This window comes from Nyctibius grandis, chromosome 5 (genome assembly GCF_013368605.1).
Source record: "Nyctibius grandis isolate bNycGra1 chromosome 5, bNycGra1.pri, whole genome shotgun sequence".
In the NCBI taxonomy this organism is placed as follows: Eukaryota; Metazoa; Chordata; class Aves; order Nyctibiiformes; family Nyctibiidae; genus Nyctibius; species Nyctibius grandis.
The window spans coordinates 39,385,690-39,410,609 of NC_090662.1; the positions used below are offsets into that span (position 1 = coordinate 39,385,690).

Genomic DNA, 24,920 nt, shown 5'->3' on the forward strand with positions numbered 1-24,920 from the left:
AAATTATGTGTGAATATTAGCTGTTCTGTAACAGTAACAACATTTCAAAAAATCTATTGAATGTAGTGCAGTACACAAATTGGAGGAGGCTAAGAAAGAAAACAACATGCTGAAATGCCTTGTGACTTGGGCATTTGAGTCACTTGATGTATTGCTATCATTGAATGGTTTCTGAGAGCTCTGCGTTCATGCTGCTCTTGCAGTAAAAAGATGAGCCAAACGGACCTGGCAAACAACAAACATTTGTACGTAGACCATTTTCTGTAGGAGTAACCAAGTTTTGGGGTTTTCTGCTTTACTTTTTGATTAAAATGGATTAAATAATTTCAATACTATAGCCTACAGGGAACTTAACCTACACTGAACTTTCCAGGTTGGTTAATTTTCAGGTCTTCACAGTATTAATTCAGGAGGATGCAAACACTGTAGAGTTTCTTGTTCTTTTTAACGGGTATTCACTTAACTAATAATTAGAAGGTTCTTTTGAAATCCAGAAACTATGCTCTGTAAAATCCATATTGCCATAATTAGGCAGCTTGCACTCAGGCATGTGTTTTGTGCATGTGACTGGAGATTATTCTGTAGCATTCTTTAGTTGCCAGCCTGTAGCTGAGCTGGTAACTTGAAGCAGGTGATCCCTAGTATTTCCTGCAGTTCCTTTTATAATTCCTGGTCTTTACCAATTGCTGTGTCTGCTAGCTTCGCATTTGGAATTCATTTATTTTTAAAAGTGTACTGTTTTGTTTCTAGGGGACTGTCATCTATTCAAATGTGTTATAAGCTTCAAGATTTATTATAAATCCTAAATTTAATGTCATCATTTTAGTCTTTGATAAGAAATGTCATGTGTTCAAAAATGATTCACATCATGCATATAGACCCAATTTCTCCATCATGTAATACCGTGCAATTTAATGAATAAAAAAATGAATAAAATTTTTGTATCTTAGTCTATCTGTAAACTTTTCAAGTTAGACTTCAGTGCAGGATAAAGGTGCTGAACTTTGTGTGTCTAAGGTCCCTTCATTGATTGTGCAGGCTCAGTTTGTTATGGAAATACTGTCAATAGAGCCACATAGCTATTCAGAGGATCTCATAGCCAGGGGATTGATTCAGTCTGTCACGTACACATTGGATCTTTGACACTTGAGATACATTAGTGTTTCTTCTTTGGCTTCCAGCAGCTGGTCCAGAAGACCATGGGGTCTTCTGCTGTTACCATGTAGTTGTCTCAGATACAGAGGTCTAAGCTTAGACCCCTGTATTGAGCCCCTGCTAGTGGGTCAGCTGAATTAGTTTACGGAGAGGCTTTAAGAATTAAGGAGCATTCAGTAGAGACTAAGTCTCCATTGTAATGGGAGTCTAAATATTTACATTTGTGCATCTTAATCTCTGATTGAATCACCTTCTGCCTCCTATGGTTTCCTGAAGATTATACACGAAACCTGTGGCAGAAGTTGGAAATTCTTGGTGACTCGAGTTGTCAACTAGTGCCCAAACTGTTGACTGTTGTTTTGTTTTACCAGGTGCCAGGCAAACAGGCTTTGCTGTCTCTTGACTGGGTGACTCTGCATATAGTATTTGTGGCAAAGCCTCAGGAGTTTCCTGGTCCTGTCTGTTCTGATCAACAAGCCGAAGGTGAAATTAGTTTGAACTTCAAGTGTAAAACTCCTAAAGCTCTGAAACAGGGTGTTGTGGTTTTTTTTTAATGTAGAATGATGATTGTTGTGACAAAAGTATGTCATGAAAATTCAAGTGGTCTATTTCAGTGATTTATAATCAGTTGTGTTGTACTTGATGGATCAGTCAGAAATATGTTAATGGTAGACATGGACTCTCTCAAGATATCCATACACTACATATATATGTAAAAAAATTTATATGAATTTATGTATATATAATATAGCGTGTATATATAGTTTATATATAATGTAATACGAAATACAGGGTACATCCTGATTCTATCTGACTGTGGAAGAGAAGGATAACTTAAGAATTTGTTGCTAATTGGCTGTGTTTCTTCTGTATCAAGTCTTGGTTAACTTTTTTCTTCACGTCTACATCAGTGCTGTTCAGTAATGAGTTGTTTTATGTTATTCATTCTGATTTGTTCTGTTCATTTATATGTGATGTTTTTTCCAGCTGAGGTGCAATATTTTGATTGCCAAATGAAAACTCCTGATATTAAATCAGGTATTTCGTTATCTTTACTGTCACATTCATGTCAAGTGAGGTACCTCCAGAGGCAGCAGCTCTAAAGTAATTTAGATAACACTGGCACCTCTCCTGGCATTACTGACTATTAACCTTCAGGATTCTGAATTGGCTGCTGATACTGCAAACTGACAATTTCAGAAGATTAATGGACCAGAGAAGTAGTCACTCCTGTCAAGTGAAAGAGCACTTTTAATATGAGGGCAGCTAATATAGTTGCACTAAAACTGGAAATGAATAAGGCTGTGTGTTTTTAAAAAATACAAAAAAAACCAAAACTGCAAGATCATAAATCTTGAGTTGGTGGAGAAAGTGTATAATAGAATCAGTTAATGCTTTTATTTTTTCTCAAAACATTGGAGCTCTGGTAACTGAGAATGGCATCATCCTTGAGTAGAGTCAAGTCTAGCAGCAATTAGAGTTCTGTGTCTTCAAGTGTTGTTGTGATCAGAAATGTACACTATTTATATCCTTCATTGAGCACAAGTAGATCATGATGTAGAATAAACCAGAACAATTTTGCTTCTGTCTCAGGTAAAGTGTGAACAGCTGAAGAAACTACTTTGTATATGAATAGAGACTGACAGTCTGTTTGCAATTTCATGTCTTGTATATGCTAAATAAAGGTAATACAAAGTCAGCAAGTATTTTAATTTCTTGCTTAAAAAAAAAGTTAATCAGGCTGTTCAACAATTCACATAAATCACATATTCCAAACTTTAAAAATTGGAAATCTGTAGCTGGTTTTGTATTGAAGGTTTTGTGATAATGAAAGTGGTTAACCAAAACACAATTTTCAATTTATAGAAAAATTAATACTATTTTACCATGATTGCTAAGATTCTGTGGAGCAAAAATTAAAGTGAGAAACTTGCACAGGAATTGTAGAATATGAAGTGATTTGAAAGGAGCATTATTGCTGTCAGTGTTCCCTGCTTTCTTTCTCTACTTGTACGTATATCCGGGATGGAGCACATATCTGAACAGCGATTGCAAACTGCTTCATGTTCACGACAGCCGCCCTTTAGGAAGCTGTGGACATTAACAAGCCCTCTGCTTAGTCTTTTCTTCAGGCTGAACAAGTGCAGTTCTCACAGCATCTCCTTATCTGTTGTTCTCCATCCCCCAGCTGTCTTAGTAGACCTCCAGTGAACTTGCTCCATCGTGTCAATGTCTTTCTTGCACTGGGGAGGCTAAAACTGGTCATATTACTCCAGCAGCAGTCTCACAAGAGCCAAAGAGAGGGAAGGACTCCTTTCCCTAGACCTGCTGCCCGTGTTCTTGCTAATACATCCCAGCATGCAGTTGGCCACCTTTGTTGCGTGGCTCACTGCTGGCTCTTGATTCCTCTTTGTTGTCCACCAGGACCCTGGGTCCTTTACTGCAAAGCCAGCCCACAGCCTGTATCGGTACATGGAGCTGGGCTTTGCATTTGCCTTTGTTGAACTTCATGAGGTTTGTACTAGCCCATTTCTCAGCCTGTGTGTGTTCCTCTGAATACATACATCCACATGCCAAAGAATGTTGAACAGTACCCTGAATTTTGTATTTGTCCACAGACTCTATGCCTTTATCCAGGCTGCTAATAAAGATGTTAAATGGTATTAAGTCCAGTAGCCATCCTTGAGGAGCACCACTGGTTACCAGCTGGACTTTGTACCATTTGTAGTGACCCTTTCAGCCAATCTTCCACCCACTTTACTGTCCATTTGTCCATATCTCACCAATTTTACTATAAGGATACAACTAGAGATGCCATCAAAAACTTTACACTAGTCAACATATAAAGTATGTAGTGCTCTCTCCTTACCCACACAGCCCATCATGTCATTGTAGAAGGCAGTCGGGCTGGTGAGGCTCATACTAAATTCATGTTGGCTGTTCCTAGTCATCTTCCTGTCCTGCGTGTGCCTAGAAGTGGCTTCCAGGACGATTTGTTCCATAACCTTCCCAGGAGTGATGTGAAGCTGACTGGCCTGTAGTGCCCTGAATGCTCTTCCATGCCCTGCCTTGAGATGTGTGTGGCACTTACCTCTCCCCAGTCATCAATAACCTTCCCCAGTCGCCATGACCCTGATAGAGGGTGGCCTTTCAATGACATTGGCCCTTGGGTGCCTGGGTTTGTATGTGTCCAGTTGACTTAAGTACGTGATTCATGAACTCCCTGCGTCTATCTGCCTTTGCAGCAGGTGGTGCTCCATTCGCAGAGACTGCTGGTGGGCTTTGCTCCAAGCCTGTAGAATGTGAGCAAGCTCTAATCCAAATACATTAAATCATTCAATATAATAAATCCCTGTGAGTGCACACTGCTGTCAGATCAGAACTGGCATTTCAGCAGTTTAAATCACAGGTACAATGAGCATGTATAAAAGAGAAGGGTCTGAGTAGGGATTGTATTCCTGGGGAGGAAGATAAAAATACAGAAGGCAAGTACAGTGCTTTTTCACACAAATGTGGTATACTCGAGTGCTTTCACGAGGTTGATTTAGTGCGGAGCTTTTTGTGAGTGTGTCCTTTTCCAAATAATAGTTTAGCAGTACAGTAATGGTCCAGAATGTGCTTTTGCAAAGCAAGCAAGAATAACAATGAAGTGAGACTGTACTTTACACAGAAAGATCTCTTCTCTAAACTATTGGATATAGGGTTAGTGTTCCAGTTGGAAAGGCAGATAATGATGAATGGGAAAAAAATTGCTCTTTTTATTTCATGTAATAGATGTGGAAGTGACCATAGATTACATGTATTACACTCATCCAATTTTAGTAAAGGTTGGCAAGCAACGTAATGTAAATACCAACACAGACCATCATTCCTGAATGCTTTTCTTTTTAGAAGAGAGAAATCAAAAGCTTGTGTAGTAAGAGCTGCAAACCTTACAGCAATTTTGGTATCTCTGGAGACAGCAGTTTACTCTGAGCGTACAATTGAAACACAAATGGTCATTGAAAGCATTAGTGGTGGAAAGTCTGTATTTTATTACTTTTTTTTTGTAACAATACTATCACATTTAGAAGTTCATGCTAGAACATATATAAAGTTAGGTCAAGCCTTAGCAGAAATTATTACATACCTGCTTGTTACATTAAATATCTTTATGTGCGTATATAATTTTTGGTTTAAAAAAAAAAAGATGCTGACTTCTGGTCCTAATTGTGGGATACCAGTTTCTTTGATGATCAGCAAGTTGATCCTTTTAAAAACCTTTTAAAAATCCCTTTGTTGAAACTTTTAAAAAATTGTTTATACATTAGAGAGTGAGTGTTCTTTTTACTTTCTGAAAAGGGTCATCGCTAAGAGATTTTTGTTTCATATTTCCCTTATGAAAGGTTAACTATCTTGTTATTTTTCGATGAAAGAAGGGAAGCGCTTTCACATTTACCCCAAAGTAAGGGCAAGTCTGTAGGGATTACTATAAAGCAACTGATGTGCTGTCGGATCACATCCCAGCTGACCCTCTGGTACATCGCTTGCCTGTCCGTATGCATTGCCACGTTGCAATAGAGCTTCCATGATGCCTTTGCCTGTGAGAAGTAAACCACCAAATAATTATAGTTACGTGTTCAAGCATATGCTATGCCATTATTCCTTGTGGCCGTTCTTGGGCTGCCAGGTAACATTATCATCATCATGGAGGTAGCTATAGTGGTATCTTTTGGTAATGTAGGCTGCCCGCTGCAGTTGGGTTTGAGAGCTTTCACAGCGTCCTTGAAAGACAGGTTTGAGGAACTGTTGCCTTTCAGATGCACTTAATGCTCTGCTGCTGATACAGGTGTCTTGCCATTACATTGTCCTGACCAGTAGCTAGTAGAATTGGATACCACAATTATCTTAGCACCTCCATATCCTATTTATGAGTTATAGATCTTTATAGGCTGTGTGCACGTACTTTGCATGGAGAAATTTAGCTCTGGGACTGGAATGTTACCTGCTTGTTGGAAAATGTTGATTCTGCTTGAGGATGGGTTAAGTCTTTGCTTGCTGAGTGCCTGAGCAGAAATTACCTCTGTTACCCAGTTGGTGATTTTGGCCCTACACAAGGGTTACAATTTCCAAAAAGTTGGAAGATGTGCACAGTGCATCTAACGACAGGAAGGCTGAAGTTCTTCCTGGTTTGAACTGAGGACGGAGAAATCCGTGAGGAGGGGAAGAGTTTTGGATCTGAGAAACTCTTAAAGCTGAGTTTGAAAGTCTCTGTGAATTTCCACATCCTGGTCTCTTGTGCAGAGATCCTTTGTCTATAAGGTAGCTTTAGGGTCAGGGTCTTGGGGAGCTGTGAATGTTGTCGTCAGACTGTACCTTGAGAGAGGAACTTCAAGGTCAGGAGGCAGATATTATGCCTTGGCTTCTTTTCAGTTTACTTGCAGTGGCACTGTGTGTGTTTTGATTTTTTTTGTACATAAATTCTCCATTTGCCTTACTTTGATTTATGTGAAGGGTGATTTCCATGTAATCAGCAAACACTTGGTAAGTTCCAAGGAAGCAGAAGGATGATGGGGCAAGTGCTTGAGCCATGAGGATCCTGTTGAATTTTGCTGTGAGGTTATTGACTGTTTGTTTAAAGGCAAATCAAAGTATCCAGAAGAGATTGACTTGAATATGTGCTGAGAGTCGATTTCTGTTCTTCATCAATATTTCCCCTCCACAAACTGGGTGCTATAGTTACTTCAGGAGAAAGATGAAACAAACCCAGATAATGACAAGTGTGTGTTTGAGACATGTTATTTCAGTTAATGTCACAGTTATTAAAGTAGCAGAATAGGAAATACAGTTGACTGAAGGTTTCAGGTACACTTGAGCTTTGTTATGTTACAGGAATTACGTGTATTTGCTTCTTTTTAAAATTAAAGAGATAACGTGCTCATTAGGCTACTATTAACTGCAGTGCTAAGGGAATCTCTGATAATGTTACTTTTAAAAGTGGTGACTGCTTTAAAAACATGATGCCTTATATTTGTGTGAAAGTAAATTATCATATTTATGCCCATAAATGCATAGTATGATTCTGGGCATCTCCTTGATGAGCATTTTTATAGGATCCTTTTCTAATGGGGCAATGTCCTGGAGAGTGCTGTAGTATTTCAGATTGATGTAAATTTGTAAACTTAGTGTCTGTTAATATATCTTGTAACTTGCCAAGTTAAATTGATGCAATGCAAATACACTTTTATATTGGTGTATACAGAATAGCCAGATAACTGTTTATAGTCTCATTTTTTTTTCCTACTGGTTACTTATGGTCAACTGAGGCAATTTTTTGTAAATGTTAGTATGTGGTCTTTTTTACATGTATAGTGGAGTACTGGGGTTTTTATTGGTAGGATGTATGCAGTGTAATTAGTTTTTGATTGTAAACGCTTTTAATTGGGATTCTAAATAGAAACCAAAGCATAATGCAGATAATCGTAGAACTTCCTGTATCCCATGGAGAAAAACTATCTGTTATATTCAGAGTGGTAGTAAAAAGTCTAATAGTTGTTGTTTTGTTTTACCTTAGTTTTTAAAAAATATATGCTATTTTATATAAAGCTAGCATGGAAACAGCTAACTGGGAGATCTTATGTTGGAAATAATTTTTTGCTTCTTCGTGTCGAGTGCACAGTGTTTGCAAACGTCACGCGTGTGGGAAGGCTTAATATTTCTTTGCTTCAGAGAGTTCATTCGTCACTCCTGGCAAGAAAGAAATTGATTGCCAGTAGATGTGATGGGGTTTAGTTAGAAGATAATTGAAGTTGGACTGTGACAAATTCTTCATATTCATTAATAGGAGCAATTTGTTGTGACAAGACACCCCCCCTCCCCCCCCAATTAGCTTACAATTTATAACTGAAGAAGAACAGGGATTGACTTAAATTTAGACACTTCAGCACATTAGCGTAATTAAAATAAATGAGAACTGCATTTGGCACTCCTCATTTTAATTATGTGGAAGATATCTTTGCATGTCGCTTTGTGCTCATTTGAGCATATTGTGCGTTAGTTCAGGCACTGTGGATATTATTCTGTCTATATAGAAGCACTGTGTTCAGCAAAGCTTAAATAATGCCCCAGAATTTAATGAATCTCTTCAATGATGATAAGGCAGTATTCAGTCTTTCTGTGTTTGTGTTGGGAAATGAAAAAAAAACAGTAGTTGAAAATTTCAGTTCCACATTTCTAATTTAGCTATTATGAGAAATATATTTATCAAATCTTAATGAAAATATTTTATTTTGAATTTGTACAGTCATCTTAAGCTGACTTTCTAGGAAATCTTGTTGGAGTAATGTTTTGATGGAGGGGGAATATTACTGCTTGGTTGAACTTCATGTACTGTTGCTTTCATATTTCTGCTGCCACAGCTTGTCTGCTTGTCTATAATATGTTTCATATAGTGACAGCACACTTCTTTAAATAGTAGTATCAGAGGAAAAACAGAAATGTTTAGTGTGGGCAGTACACAGAAATACGAAGCTGAAAGAAAAGGGGAAATGTACTTTCAAATTTGGCAGAACAGTATTTTCCAGCAAATTGTGTCCTATCATCTGGGAAAACCTGTTGCATTTATTTTGGTGCACTTGATTTCTTTAATTGTTATTGAACATGATTTCTTTAATTGTTTCCAGAGGTTTGTAGTGTATTAATGGAATTAAAAAATGGAAAGGCATAATTTGCAGTGTTTTTTTGTGTTTTGTACACAACTTGTCAGAAACCGTATTTTTGAAATGCAAATCCTCAATGTTATATTTTCAGTTTGGCTTGATCTCGTTAGAGAACATGACTTTAGTGATTTATGCTGGGAAGCATTCGTGGACAACTGAAGAGAGAATTTCTGTTCTCTCGCAGCAGTACGTGATCTGCTCTGCGGGCTGCTCAGCTCTGCAGCACCTGGTTGGTGTCCAGCCGGTCTGTGCACATGCATCCCCCAACCTGCACGTCTGCAGCCTCGGTCCCGCTGAAGGGGTGCGTGAGGGAGAGGAGGATGCTGATGGTCTGTCAGGTCATACTGTCGGGGAAAGGGGAGGAGCTGTTGGTGGGGATTGTATGACCTGTCGGGAAGAATGGAGAGTATTGTTAGGAAGGCTTCTTTATGGTACTGCCCTGGGACAATTTGTACAGGCCATTTGGGAAACAAAATCCATGGGAAAATGGGTTTCATTCAGATACTTGTTAGTGAAAGTGTTAGCTTTTGAATGGAAAGTACTGCTGCCCGACTGGAAGAACAGTGGTAACGTTCAAGTGTCGTATACCACATCCAGTTTATTAACTGGATTTCATTGCTTAGGCGTTAAGTATTAAGCATTGATATAATTACTGATGTTCTCAGTTTCTTCAGCATTTCAACCCAATGAATGTGACAGATTATGTATCGTGGTAATTGTTTCACAGTTTGACACTGTATAGAGACTATGTAACAGTTTTTTGTTTACTAGTGATTTTTCTTTGCATTCATAGGACTGGAAAGTAATACAATGAGAATCATGATTTCTAAAAATTCTGAACCACAGAATATACCCATTCCTGTGGAATTCCGGAATTCCAGAAGCTACGAAGATTTCACTTCTGCATTAGCTCTGCTTGCTGAAAACACTACAAAAACATTTTTGCTCTGAGACTATACGTTTTTATTTATTTTCACTATTCTTATTTCTTTCCAGATATTGATGTACAAAGTAGCATCTAAACTACTTCTTTTCTTCTCTTCCAGGCTGCTGAATCAGGAATAATAAAAGTGAAAACAATAGCTGCACGGAACACTGATATTTTGTCAGGTAATTATTTGTAATGCAATGGGAAGAATAAACTTGGGTTACGGATCAAAATGTTAAAAAGGTGTCCCAGAGATGTGTAATAATCCTACATGTCTGTTAGTGTGTGCTATATCAGTGATGCTTTACTTGTGGGCACATAGCAAAAAATCCAGTAGCCTGAGGATTTTTTAATACTACTTCTGTTTCATGTTAGTGCTATAGTGATGCTGAGGAAGGTCTCCATTTTCACTTTTGGCTCTACAAAACTAATCACCCACTCTAGAAAAATAGCATGAAATGCTTAGACTCCAAATTCCCAATGTTTTATTCACTGTCTGCATTCACCACAGCTGTTGTTAAATGCTCTGTGTGGAGTTCTGCAGTATGATACTCATCTGTGTGTTTAGTATGAGAGTTTATCTAGCCTTTGGAGACTTGTACCTGGCAGGCAAAAATCAATCTGAGACAAGGTCATTCAATTTAAGATGTACTGTTGCCTTGAGGGACAGGAGATATCTTGTGAGTTGCAGCTTTTTAAGTGCCTAAAACAGTATCTCTGACTTTCTTCAGCTTTATTAAGTAGCATGTAAATTGATGGCTTCTTGACAATTGCTGGTAAAACCTTTGGCCAGATTTGAATGTCCCTGTATTAATACTTGAGTGTCTACCTCAGCTGTAGTCAAAATCCTTAAAATGCTAAATTATTTGAAAGGTTCAAATGAAATAGATGTAAAACTGTTTCTTGTTTTGAGGTATGTAAATCAGATATTGCTGAGGAGGCACTTTCTAGAGTTATTTGAAGTAGCAGTCCCATCCCTCAATATTTCACTTTAATGCCTCTTTTTTTATTTGTTTATTTTCTTTGTTTTTACTGCTGTCATGAATGCTGACATAAGTGGGAAAACTATGCCAGGTAATGTCAGCTATATCAAAATACACAAAGGAACAAGAGAAATCTCTAGTTAGTCATTTGGGAAGCTATCAACATTCTTTGGCATATTACTGTGTAAAGGACTTTATATTTTAGAAAGCTAGTTTGTAATCCTGCAAAATTCTTTGTTTTTTTAATCTTCATTTCAAAGTGAAGAGATGTGAAAGGTCATTGATTTTGGCCATGGATAGGCAGTCTTTACTCTTATCTTTTTAGAGGGAACACTTTCTGGTAGTTGGTCAAATTTTGTAAATACTTGTCCTTTGGAAGATTTAAACTAGAATGTAGTCAGTATTTATTTCGTTCATCAAAAAAACTGTGCAGATTTGTTGTTACGGGGTTTGGAAAACCAGCAGGTCCTAAAAGTTATTGTGATTAGTTAATCTTTGCTAATAGGATAATAACTTTTTTCCCAGTAAGAAACTGCAGAATGGAGGGGAACATATACTTTGCCTGCACATTATGCTAACGTTCCACAGTTTAAACATAATGCCACTAAACAGTCCAAATCCTTTATGGACTTTTGTATTTTTTGAGGTATCAGTTGTAACCTAATTTTGTAGATAAGTTAATGTCACAATCTCCATTGTCTCCTGTCTGCTATTTAAAATTTTTTTTGAGGAAGATTGTATGTACACTTTAGTAATAAGAAAGCTGCAGAAGGCTACTGTAATTGTGAAATCTAGTGAAGTAGGTACTTTTTGACTGCTAGATGATTTAGGAACATCTACTAGACATTCTAGTAATCCAAATAAATATTTTGATCAGGATATGATTTTTCTTTATGTTTTGGTGTAAACTAAACATCTCACTAAAATAGATGAGAACAACTGTATCAGATTGTTTTCAATAAGCTGACAGGATGTTTTCTTGAAGCATTACACTGTGTAGGATTGTAATTATTAGGAAAATAGATGTAATCTTAGAATGACAAATACACAGAGGTAATGTTATGTCTGGCAAGGTATGTTTAACTTGCCAGGACTCTGAGGTCATTGATCTAACTTCTTTCTTTCTCTTGGAAAAGTTAAGTTGAGCAGTTTCAAAGACTTCATTCTTGGCAGTCTGTATATGCTTTATAATTTATTTATGAGGATTTGAGTAATTCCAAAAGAGAAGTCAGCTTGTGCTTTATATCGCAGGAGATATATGTGAGAAATTATTTCCATGTGGCTTTGAGATGTGCAGTTCATACTATTGTTTTAGAAGTTCTTTTAAAAACTTAGAATTATAATCTTGCTGATGGAATAAAGGAGTAAGTTTTACTTTCCCAAAACTTCTTTTTTGATGCAGTTCATTATGATAAATTTCTTTTTTTTAATATATTCTTACATAATTTCGGTAGCAATGGAAGCAGACCTGGATATCAGAAAATTTTTGTGTGTTTTAAGACTGAATCTAATATAATGATCAGTACCAAACCCAATCTACGAAACATTAATTTTTCAGCTTCATAAAGTAAAAATCCTTGTATAGATCCTGTTATGAGATTATTATTTTTAATTGATTATAGGAAAAATACTATAAAAGGTTTAAATTTTTCTTTGTCTTGTTATTTATGAACACTCATGCCATTTTTGCCATTAAGAACTTTATCATGAGTATGAAGGATAAATGTTTTGTGGTATCTTTTTAAAAATTTTGCTTTCTTCTTTCTGCATGATGGCTAGAATTGAATGGTAATTCAGAAATTTAGTTAAGAAACATTTGTGCCCGTGTTAGAGTGATCTCTCTAGGCTCTGTTTTGTTTAGGTGTTCATAGACTATAAAGGCAGCTTAGACATCTAGCTCACATGTAGACACTCACAATTAGATGCCTAAATTACATGTCTTAATTGGGAACAAACTTCCATTTTTTAAGAAGAAACCAATGTTTTGTTTTTAATTTGAAAATCATGGAGTGTTTCATAAGAGAATGGCATTGGTGGATGTGGTTTATACTGTACTTTTTAAAAACAGGTTTATTTGCTTCATAGTTAAGTTAAAAAAACCTATTGAAATCCAAGCATATTGTTAAAAAGGCAGTGAACCTATGTATTTGTTCACAGTTATGCTGACATTTTAATTGTTTTTGATTAGGCATTTGGTGCAACATCAACCTCTGTCAAATGGCCATAGAGCCTGTACTGGCTCTGAAGAGGCTGACAAAACTATTTGCTGTATATGTGTTAATACCAACTATTGCTGTATAGAAAGCTGGCATCTATAATTTATACTAGCCTAGTCTTTTAATAGAAACTTGTTAGTCATGTTAGTGCTTCAGTTGAAAAGTATTACTAAAATATATTTTTGTAGCTTTTACCTTGATGTTTCATTTTTTTTTCCAAATTAGTTGTAGTGATACTTTATAATAAAACCTCTTGAGAGCCAACTTCAAATTGCTCAATAGAAAAAAATAAAGTAGATCATGTTTGCGTTTTTGTGTGAGAATGTATTTTTTGTTTGTGGTAAGATCTATGCTCTAAAAGTGTGTGTGAAACTTTTCCATGAACACATTTCTCTTATTACACATAGACTAAAATACGGTGTATGACATGCAGTGTAAGAACACACACTGAACTTTCAACTGTGAGGAAATTTTTAATAACTGAAATGGTGATGAGCAGATAAAATCTTAAAAGTTCGCATGAATCAACAACCACGCCTGCAAACAGAAAAGCACTCATTGGTCAGAGTCATGCTTTGCTTTCAATTTTCAGAAATACTTTCTTCCTTTTTAGTTTTATGAAGTTTATCTTGGATTTCTAGAATTACTTTTACAGGGAGAAACTTTTTAAAATGCCAGTGTGGAATGTTGTATTCATTGTGAAGTTTTTTCTCCTAAAAAAAAAAAAAAAAAGGTAGTTAATGAAACTTGTGTTTTCTCCTGACGAAGCTTCATTTTAAAAGCTGCCCTTTTTGTCTTCACTTGGCTTTTTCCTGTCGTGCAAGACTAAATCCCAAATTTCCAAGACTGGAGATTGCTTTTTATTAATAGGTATGATTAACAAATTTTCTGTTGTATTCTTCAAAGTATTAAACATTGACTGCTTCCATACCTCTTTTTGAAAGCATTGAAAGAGAACAGCTCAGAGGTAGTTCAGCCTTTTCTCATGGGTTGTGGAACAAAGGAACCAAAGATCACTCAGCTGTGCCTAGCAGCCATACAGAGGCTCATGTCCCATGAAGTTGTTTCAGAGGTAAGATCAGTCTTTATATAAATACATAAATATTTCAGTGTGAGAAATACAAGCCTCAAACTGAAGGTGAATGCTTTTTTTTAGGAGGCTGTTTACATTATAATGAACACAGTCTGCAAAATATTTTACTCAGATCTGTTTAAAAAATTGAAAAGAACACCTTTTTGACCATGAAAAAAAAAGAAAAAAAGAATTGAGGAAACATCAGTAACTTCTAGAAGAAAGTTCATGAGAATTCAAAACAGCTCATCTAGTTTGCATTCTTATAGTGCAGGAACAGAGCATGTAATGGTCCTTGATAAATATAATTCTTAAGGTGTCATCCACAAAATTTATTCTGTGTGGTATCATTATGTATTATGTTTTTATTATGTTACTTTTAAGAATAAGATAAAATGGATGCACATTTCCTGTAACTGTAAATGTCATGATATGTTATGGTACTGCATATATAGCGTGTTAAGAAGCTGGTGAAAATAATACTCTTAAAATATACCTTCAGTTGTGCTTGCATAATGTAAAATTACACAGTTTTTTCTCTGATATGAATGTTTTTTGAGGGTAGAATGTCTTTGTACTGTCTCTTCTATATTTCCAAGTAGAAAATTAAGTGTGCACTTAATTTGGACTATGCATTATAGTTTTCTGCCATGAATTCTTTAAAAATATTTTGGGAAGCTTGTGACAATGAAATTGGCATTATGTTCTCAATGTAGTCCTATGGCACAGACAAACAGGCAAATTCAGTTGTTATATGCATTTATGAGAGTGCTATTCTTACATGTGCACACATGATATACCAGTATGTAAACATCTTAATTGTTGGCAAAAAATTATGTCTTTGTAGGCTGCAGCAGGAAACATTATTAATATGCTTTGGCAACTGATGGAAAATAGTCTTGAAGAACTTAAATTACTTCAGACAGTTCTTGTACTTTTAACAACCAATACAGTTGTGCATGATGAAGCACTGTCCAAGGTAAGAATTTTTTAGTGCCAACTATGTACTTAAAATATCCAAGAGGAAAAACAGGGAGAAATTTTACATATGAAGCATTTGGAAATAATGGAAGAGGAGGGGGCTTTTTTGATTCTGTTGTGTCCCTGTTGTCTTTATATCTAGACTCTGAAAACAGAATTTCTTTTAGCTTCCTTTTCAATCTGTTTTTTAATTTCTCCACAATAATACATTTCTGACTTAATGGGAACTTAAAATAAAAACATTGGGCTAATGTCTGTCCTTCTTATGTGCTAATTTTGTCCTATGCAAGTTTTCAAACTGAAATCAGAGCACATAGCGCAGTGTAAGAGTTCCCTAATAAAGCAAATATTAGAAGCAACTGCCTGCCACCCTTCCTTAAATCTCTTTTGGAAGCGGTCCAGTTATTGCTCTTTCAGTCAGAAGTAACTTTATTGTGTAATTTTAAACATGTACCATTTTGGATATTATGTTTCAACTAAGACAAAAAATAAGGATTCAGATCTATTTTAATCTTAAGTTACAAGATGCTTCTCCTTGAAGGAACAACGTTGGTTACCCATCTGTGAATTGTGAAGTTCTGTTTAAAGTAAGTTCCTCATCTAGATTACATTTTATAATTTTTTCTCTCTGACTTAAGAACAATTTTTTTTGCTTTTGAACAAATAATTCTAAATTGCTGTCTTTATTATGCTCTGACGTCAGTGTATTGGTTTAATATCAGTGGTGGGTGGTTTTTTTTGAGAGAGGGAGAGTAGAATTGAAGAATATTTTTGAAGGCATTCTATTCTGGTAGAAGGTTTTCAGTTTTTTTTTTTGCTTCTGGTTTTAATGAAATAACTTCCTAGCTGGTTAAATGTGTGCATATTAAAATCATTATTAATCTACTTAACCAAAGGAAGGAAAAACACAAAAGGAAAACAAAACTTAAGTTACAAAGGTCTGTTGAAGGCCGGAAGATAATGGAAAATTTGTAAAACCTGTAAATGGCAGAATAGAAATTTACTGAGGATTGAATGGTTTGTCAGGCGGTTCTTTTTTGACTTGAGTAGTCAAATTATGTCAAAGACTCTTCAGCACTGTCTTGTTTCTTTTGTTCCAAATAATGCTAATTTTCCAAATGAGGTGCTATGTTCTTCGGCAGAAGCATGATTTTTGAAGAAAATGGAAATAACCTTAGAAAGCAGGATTGTTAGTCATTAACAGGGTAGCAGACGTTCTTTAACAACCTGCAGTGTTGTTGTTTGATCAAGTTTGAATCTAGGCTCTAGGAGGAGACAGTTCCTGTTTAAGTCCACCATACCTTTCCCTCCTGCTTCTTATCACTTCTCTCATTTATTCTTCCTCCCCTGCCTCCATATACCCTCTCTCTCTCTCCCCCCCTTATTCTTAGTATCTCGGTATCTACATCCTATTTCACTTATGTTTTTTGCGTGTGTCTTCCAAATACATTTTTCAACATCCTTTATTTGTTCATCTCTCTAATGCCTGGAAACTTTCTACTTTTGGACACCAACCACAAGACCATGTGAGCACGGCAGTGTCAAATAAGTAGGGAAGGTCTTACCCAGCATGGGTTTCTCTTGTCTTGTATCCTGAACCAGAAGCATGCTCACGCAATACAATTACTGGAGAACCTAACTGCTGTAGTTCCAACAATTTCCTCAGTGCATGTTAAAATCTAGTACATTTAGAAATGTGTAGTCAAATTTGGGCAGGCTCTGACAAGGTTAAGAAAAAAACATTCCTGACAGAGCAATATCCTGTAAAATTTCTTGGTGTTGTCCAAGGCCTAGAATTGCTAGAGTTTCTCAGTTAACCAAGTATAAGCATTACCTGGCATGGGTAAAATGGTGCAATGGTTTATTTGGGTTTTCCTCCCCAAGATTCTTTTGAGAAATATCTGAAAGTTGGTTTTTGTTTTTTTTTTTTTTTTTCCATGTTGAAAGGTTCTTAGAGAAAATCAGTTTGAGCCAGACATATATTGCATATTCATGTTTCAGCTTGACTGATTTAAATTAAGAAAATTACCGATAAACCATCTTGAAAAGCCCCTTAATACAGGCAGTGTTGTTAGATTAACCTAGAGAATCTTGCAGTATCTTCTGGAAGTCCAGAGGTGTATGATTGTGTTGTAAAATTTCAAACTAATGTGGGATACCATCTGAGCAGAGTCCACAAATCATTTACAAGAAAGAAGCAAAAGAAAATTCTGAATCTTATATGGCTTAGATCATGTAGTGCTATGGCTGGGTGTGGTTGAGGTTCATGCAAGTGCCAGAACACAGAATAAAGGACAAAAGAACAAGAAATACAGGTTTCACTACACATATAGATGTTATTTTTCAAAATTCATTATAGAATAAGTAAGTATTAAATTATGTGTTAGAGGTAAATCAAAATCCAATGGGAAACAGTATTTAGGTCACTGCCAGCACAATGACACATTAAAATACGCACCTTGAAGAGGAATAATAGCAGTTGAGGCAATATGGTTGTGAAAGTATTCTGATTTAATGTAGGAGAGGAATGGCATTTTAGCTTTAGAGTTGACTGACCTTTCTGTGATTAACCGTATAATCCTAATGTTCTTTTGACATTAATATTCATACAAGTTGGTTTATGTGGTTGATGACTGTGTATTCTCCGTATGGTGATTGTAGTTTTATTGGCACATAATACCATGCTTCAGTTAATACTGCTTCTAGATTACCTTTGGGGAGGATTACTAAAGAGGTTTTTGGCTGGGATTATCCATAAAACTTATTCGGGTTCTTCAGATTTAAAATGATTAAACCAATTTTTTTTCAGGCAACCTTTTGACAAACTGTAGTGGAAAGCATTCCTCAATCGGCTATCTTGACTCTTAGCTAAAAGATAAAAATATATTGTTGTAAGGTGATTTTTTTTTTTTTTCCTTCCCTTTCAGGCAATTGTACTTTGTTTTCGATTGCACTTCACAAAAGATAATATCACAAATAACACTGCGGCAGCTACAGTGCGGCAGGTAGTTACTGTCGTATTTGAGAGAGTGGTTGCTGAAGATGAACGATACAAAGGTGGGCATACTTCTTACTCTGCTTGCTTGTATTAGCCTGTTTTTTGGACACATATCAAATGTTTATCTTTCTTCAGATAAAGAAGTAGTAAAAAGTCTATAAAAGTTATAAAAAAAATCGGAGACTTTATTAATTTTTACTGTCTTTTATACATTTACTTGTATTCAAAAGAGATGAAATCCATAGCCATTGTGTCAGTCCAAGTCAATACAGCAATACATAAAAGCTAGATTTTTTTCAAGCTGTGAGAACTGGTCTTCAGATTAGTATTCTGAAGGAATTTGAGGTGAGGGTGTCATTTTAGATGAAGGTAACTTAGATTACTGAGTGTGAAATACCTGGCAATAGTAGTTTTGAAGAAAACATTTGTTGGAAAGAAGTGCTTGGTATTAATTATCTTTGGTATTCAATCTAGCGTTTATTTCTGTAGACATGATAAGTTGCAGAAGAATTACCTGGCCATTTTCCTAGAATCTTTTTGTAAGAACACTTAATGCGTATTTAATTTTCAACAGCTCCTTTGTTCACAAAACTATTTTTTTGTTTTTATACAGATACTATGGACCAGCCAGTTGCTGTTCAAGGAAATAGTAACAGAAGATCTGTCAGTACGCTGAAGCCATGTGCTAAAGATGCATATATGCTTTTTCAGGTAGTTGGGAAGCATATATTTATACAATTGCAGTTATGATTGGGTGCTTCTACATCTCTGTAAGAAATTTCAAAAATTTGCTGTTGGCATATTGACAAGGTCCTTAACCAGAGCCTTGGTCTTTCTTATGTGCATTTATTGTAATTGGCAATGATATGCTGCATCCTAGGGGAATGATTGGAAAATGAAGACAAAGTGACCTTGGAAAATGTTTTACTGTAAATCTTAAATAATAGCTAAGCATACATGTCTGCATTAAATTCGAGATTCTTTTTTCTATGAGCCAAACACTGCTATTATAGTTCAGTCTTGCTTCTTGTGTTTGGTATTGTATATTGATGTCGAGTATATAATGAAAGTAATAGTTGTATTCATCACACCAATAAAAATCTTCTTGATGTAGCAAATTCACTGGTCTTGAGATACTTTTGAGGGCAGGAATGAATACAATTGCTACAAGAATACCAGCAAAGTTTAAAATTTCTTTTAAAAAGTTTTTTGCTTAATAATTCATGTAAAGGAACTATTTGAGGAAAAATTATGTTGAAATTGGAAAATACCCATTACAAAGGGGAGAGAGAGAGTGTAGATTTTGTTGTAGACTCAGAAAACTTACGCCAGTAAAGGACTATGCAGAGAATGTAAATGTTATTGTATTTCTTTTTAAGGATCTTTGTCAGTTAGTTAATGCTGATGCTCCCTACTGGCTCGTGGGTATGACAGAAATGACCAGGACATTTGGCCTTGAACTTCTTGAGTCAGTCCTCAATGACTTTCCACAAGTGTTTTTACAAGTGAGTAGTTCTTGGAGGGAAAATAGGAAGACATTTGTTCACACGTGTAGTAAAATTTACACTTCATTAATTGCTCTTTAATTTAGCATGACTACTGCTTTTCGAAAGGACTGGTAGCTTTTACATGCTAGATTTTTATGATAGAAAAGTACTGTGTGCTTTTTGTCCACTTTTTTTCTATTTCCATACACTTTATTTTGTTTGTGCATATTGTAGAGCGTGTTGTACTCTGTTTCACTTTGTTTTGCCATTTATATCTCCTCCAAAGATGCATTTTCTTATCTTGCATGATTTATGACAGCTCTGTAACTTACTTTGTGGCATTGTTACTTCTACAAAAACATTAACTTCACCCCACTTGCAAAGCAGCAGGAATCATGAATATGAACTGTGTGGATCTACTGCATATAAATGCACCATGATCCTACAGTAACACATTTTAGCAGACAGCTAAATTAAAAATATTAAATATATAATAAATGATGTATTAGCAGCCTATTTCAATTTGCAAAATACAAGAAGAGAGGTGCATGGTATGAACCTGACCATGTCATTTCATCATGCTTCTTGGTAGCTTTACAATGGTGTCTGCTGTTCTTACTTTTTGTTTCCTGAGAGTGTAATTTATACCAAGATTTACATGACTTCAGAGTGCTTGATCATAACAATAAATGTAAATAAGATGCATAATCAGAGCTACTGGTAGCAATTAAATAATATCTGCTTATAATTTGTTCTGTTTTCTTTTTCAGCATCAGGAATTCAGTTTTCTTCTTAAAGAAAGGGTATGCCCTCTTGTTATAAAGCTATTCTCCCCAAATATCAAATTCAGGCAAGGTTCCAGCACGTCATCTTCCCCAGCACCAGTGGAAAAACCATACTTTCCCATCTGTATGCGTTTGCTGAGAGTAGTTTCTGTTTTAATTAAGCAGTTTTACAGTTTACTGGTAAGAATATGTTCAAATTTTCTTTATGCAATTCTGTTTTTCTATGTATATGCCAGTACTGAGATCAGTAATAGTATTAATTAGTTCTTGGGAACGGTTGATGTATACTGAGGGAAGTCTAAATATTCTTTCCTCTTAACGTCTGTTTGTGTTTACATGTTTTCAACATGTATGCTTTTATTAAGCGTGGGCTTCTATAAATTCTCAGAGTAGATTAGCTGTTTTCTTTTCTGTACTTGTCTGCTTTTCAGTTAAGGTTTTGGGAACCTTTTGATCTTACGTTGTTTGCGTGGCATTAGATAATGTTGATTGCTGTGCCTTGTTAATAATGGCTCAGAGGCTTTTGACTTGTATTGCTAAAGCTGTTGACAGAGTGTGCATAAAAAACACATCTTCAGCTGTTCTTACCTCCCAAATTTCAGATATTTTTGCTAAAAAAGATTTTTTTCCATTTCATTTGTTTACTGAAGCACGTGTAAGAACTTCACTGCAATGTCTGTGAGTTTAACTCCTTCAATACAATTGCATATGTGGTGTAGCTTGGAAAAAATACTATGTTTATTAGGTATGTTTTTTATATAATTTTGAATAAATGCTTATTGAAGGGATTTTTTTTTTAGATCCTGTGCAAAACTTGCTAGGATAGGACTCCTAAAGTGAAACAAGTTTTTTTGAGAAAATATTTTGTAGGAGGCTTTTTCTTTGAATCTAATGGCTATAAATTATATCTTCTAGGTAACAGAATGTGAAATCTTTCTGTCATTGCTGGTTAAGTTTCTGGATGCAGACAAACCACAGTGGCTAAGAGCTGTTGCAGTAGAATCTATTCACAGACTTTGTGTGCAGCCTCAGCTATTAAGGTATTAAATATATTGAGTTTCACTTTTACATAAAATCTAAGAAATATTTTTATTTTTCTTTGCTGGAAAATGCTTCCTGAAACATAAATATTTAAGAAACTTAAATGCAATAAACTCTTCAAGATAATTTTTTATAAAGCATTAGGCAATGCTTATTATTCAGGAAGGGCTGAATTATAGTTATTTGAGTATTCCAAACCCTGTCTGTCTTACCAGTGTCAACGGAGCATTTACATAAAACTAAAGTTTATTATTCACCTAAATATTTGCAGTTAAAATGTGCTTTTAGTCTGTAGTTGGAGGCGGGGGGTGGGGGTGGGGGAGTTGCTGTTAAAATACACTTTTATTTCCTAATTTGTCAAATATTTATTACATTTTATGAAATACTTCACAGGTCCTTTTGTCAATCATATGATATGAAGCAACATTCCACTAAAGTTTTCCGTGATATTGTGAATGCACTGGGGTCCTTCATCCAGTCACTGTTTCTTGTACCAAGCACAGGGAACACATCAGCGACACCAAGCCAAACTGGTAAAGCCTTGTCCTTACTATCATTTTAATTTTCCAGCATTTTCTTGTAATAATAAATTCTGATTTGATTCAGTATATACATTTGACTTGATACAGTTCTGTACTTCCATGTTCATTGAGGTGGAAAGCTAGCCTGAGACAAACTAGTGTTTTCAGGTCTGGTACAACATGTGATTTTATCTGCCTGTATTGTGGGGAAGACATAGCCCCCAGTCAGCAGAGCAGTGCTTCTGCATTTGTATCTCTTTCTACAGCTCCTTGGTCACAACTTTTCTGAGGAAAATTCTAAGGGAATTATTTCTGACTGTAACGACTTTGTCTGATTTCTGTCTCCTTGTACGGAGATGTGATTTATGGCAGTGTGCAACTGAAGTAGTAAGACAGTGTGTGTTTGCTTCCTCCTGGGAGGCAATAGCTAATTCTTCTTGATGTTCAGGAACAAAACGGGACTGAGGAAGCCAAGAGGTAGAAAGATGGATCTGTGTTTTACAAGTGATCTTTGCTTTTTGTGTAAGCTGAAAACAGTCACTTACTGAAACTAAACTTGATTGTCTTTTCTTGCAGCCAGGGTTTTGTCATTCCACTAGGTATATTTTTATTTCTATAAGAAGAAATGGTCCTCCTGTTAATGCCTTTGCAGATGTTTACATCTGAGTTAAGGCTCTCTGCTTCTTCCCATGGTTCTGGAAGCAGAGGCTGCAGCAACAAACAACATAAAAATAATTTCTAAGGGTATCTTTTGACATGCCTTCTTAAAAGAGATAATAAACAGTTAACCAAAGTATAATAATTATCTATCATATCTACTATTAAATTAATAAATATTAAAATGTCTGGTTTTAGACTCACACCTTCCAGGGCTCACTCATGAAGTCTGAATTCCAAGTTGATGTTAGCACTGATAACGTGAAGAAATTTGTGTCAATAGCTGTTGTTCAGTAGCTGTCTGTATGGAAGCTGATAGAGCATTTCTATTAGTATTATTTCTGGGTTAGTTTAATCCACTTAAGGTAAATCAGAAAAGCACTTTTCATTGTGTAACACAAGCATATGAGAAGACATTTGAAAATGTTAATTCTCCTGAAAACTTAAATGTTGCCTTCATGTGAAACAGCACTGTGGCAGGGTCATACCCTTAGTGCTGTTACTGTTTCTGTGGCTTATTGTTCCAGTTTGTTTTCTCCTTTACCTTTTCACTTCTTTCTGCCTGAGTGTTTCTCATGTCTCTTTCTCATGCATTTATCTTTCTGCCTCTTTTCCTCCTATGGCCATGTCTAACACTCAAAGAGCAGATCAATGCAACCTAATCTTCAAATTGAGTCATCTTATTATAACCATAGTCCTGTTGTAGCAGGCTGTCATATACACCTGTAGTTGGTTTTTGAGCCTCCGTTTTGCAACGTGGTAGCTGTTTCAGAAGTTGAAAGCTGCATCTACCTAAGTTTTGTGTCACTGTGAGCCTTCTTACCACTTTATGGAGTTATGTTGATACAAAAATAGTTGTATATGTCTGACTGCTCAGTGGGATCACAGAAAATGACACCAGCGTAACTGTGTGTGTGTTAGTGGTGGTGTTTGGTTAACCATTTCCATTTCGCAGTATGGTTTCATTGTTTCAATCTGTTAAGCTTTACTGTGTTGAAGTATATATATAGGCTTCTGAGTGTATTCATATTGCCTAAATTAGTCATAGAGTCTCTCTACATATTAAAAGTGAGCACACCAAAATGGCAGTTGTTATACTGATGTATCAGGTGCTGTGAATCGCCTTCTTGGCGACTCTGCTCTTCTCTCCCCATTGTACGGAGAGAGTCTGAACTTGTGGTACCTACTCCTAGTAAGTATAGACCTCCTTCTATATGTAGGAAGTGTATATATACAGAATTCCTTGGGTTTTTATCTGCTTTTTTTTTTGGCTTCTTAAATTGGAAGCAAAATTTGTTCCCTCCTAGCTGTTGGTTGGCACATTGTCAGCTCTTCCATGATGTGATTTATTTTCTTCTACCTTGGCATGGAACAGATTCAAACATTGCAGTTCTCTTTGAGTTTCTTCTTGTGGCTTTTGCATTTCTGAAATCTTTAAAGTTTGTGATGATCTTTGTTCTTGGAAAGATTAACCTCTCTTTCCTATTACTGGGTTTTAGATGCAACTATTCAAATAATCTTTAACTTTCAAATATCTGTGTGACTCTTCACTAAAATATATGTTGTTTTACTGAGACCATGGAAGTTTAGTTGGTTCACAGAATGTTGTGAATGCTACTATACCTTTCACAGAAACATTTTATTCCGATTGAAAATAAGGCAGTTGCCATCAATCAACTGTGCCTTTTAAACTAATTACTTTGGACATAAGATTGTGTTTTAGACAGCAGAGGGAGCTCAAAAATAGTTTATTGTGTTGGTGGTGGTTTTTATTATCGAGCAGGGCATCTCAGATTAATCCATGTGTCTCAACTTAAAAATTAAATATAGAAAAAGGATGTTAGCTGATCACTAAAATTAGATTGGTTAATTTTATCACTTTGTTTTTCTCAACAGGAAGCAATGCATCAGGGAATACTGGCTCAGTGCAAACTAACCCGGGAGTGCTTGGAATGGGAGGAGGTGCAACTGTATTACCTGCCTTTGAGTACAGAGGCACTTGGATACCTATCCTGAACGTAACAGTACAAGGCAGTGCTAAAGCTACCTAGTAAGTACCTCTATCTTTTTGAAAATGTATGTAACAAATATTTTTATTTCCGGCTTGGTGGTTTAAGGATTTTTTTATTAGTGAATATTGGGGTCTTCATTTCACTGGCATTGAGATATGTTATGGATTTTCTTCTTGTCGGTGCCATGAGCTGTTCTGATTTTTCGCTGTTTTGTCTGAATGCTCTGGATTCTGATCCAAATATCCCCTATGGGTTTAGCATCTGATGGAATTTTTTTTTCTACCATACTTTTGCTGTATTAACTCTTCACTTTTAGGCCTCACTGCAGTATATAATAATTTTAGAATATCTTTTGCTGGTTTCTGTAATGGCAGACATTAGGGGCGT

At 35.9% G+C, this 24,920-nt stretch overlaps 1 protein-coding gene across 5 annotated transcripts in view; it reads left to right on the plus strand.

Moving 5' to 3' along the window:
* The window catches only part of MON2 (MON2 homolog, regulator of endosome-to-Golgi trafficking), a 97,959-nt gene that overhangs the window by 5,838 nt on the left and 67,201 nt on the right, over positions 1 to 24,920 (plus strand). For all 5 annotated transcript variants that reach the window (XM_068400428.1, XM_068400431.1, XM_068400429.1 and 2 more), the window contains exons 2-11: positions 9,899 to 9,962; positions 13,924 to 14,051; positions 14,899 to 15,030; positions 17,960 to 18,089; positions 18,644 to 18,741; positions 19,410 to 19,535; positions 20,288 to 20,482; positions 21,218 to 21,342; positions 21,737 to 21,876; positions 24,418 to 24,571. In XM_068400428.1, coding sequence (XP_068256529.1) covers positions 9,899 to 9,962; positions 13,924 to 14,051; positions 14,899 to 15,030; positions 17,960 to 18,089; positions 18,644 to 18,741; positions 19,410 to 19,535; positions 20,288 to 20,482; positions 21,218 to 21,342; positions 21,737 to 21,876; positions 24,418 to 24,571 — 1,292 coding nt within the window. The remainder of the gene's footprint in view (positions 1 to 9,898; positions 9,963 to 13,923; positions 14,052 to 14,898; positions 15,031 to 17,959; positions 18,090 to 18,643; positions 18,742 to 19,409; positions 19,536 to 20,287; positions 20,483 to 21,217; positions 21,343 to 21,736; positions 21,877 to 24,417; positions 24,572 to 24,920) is intronic.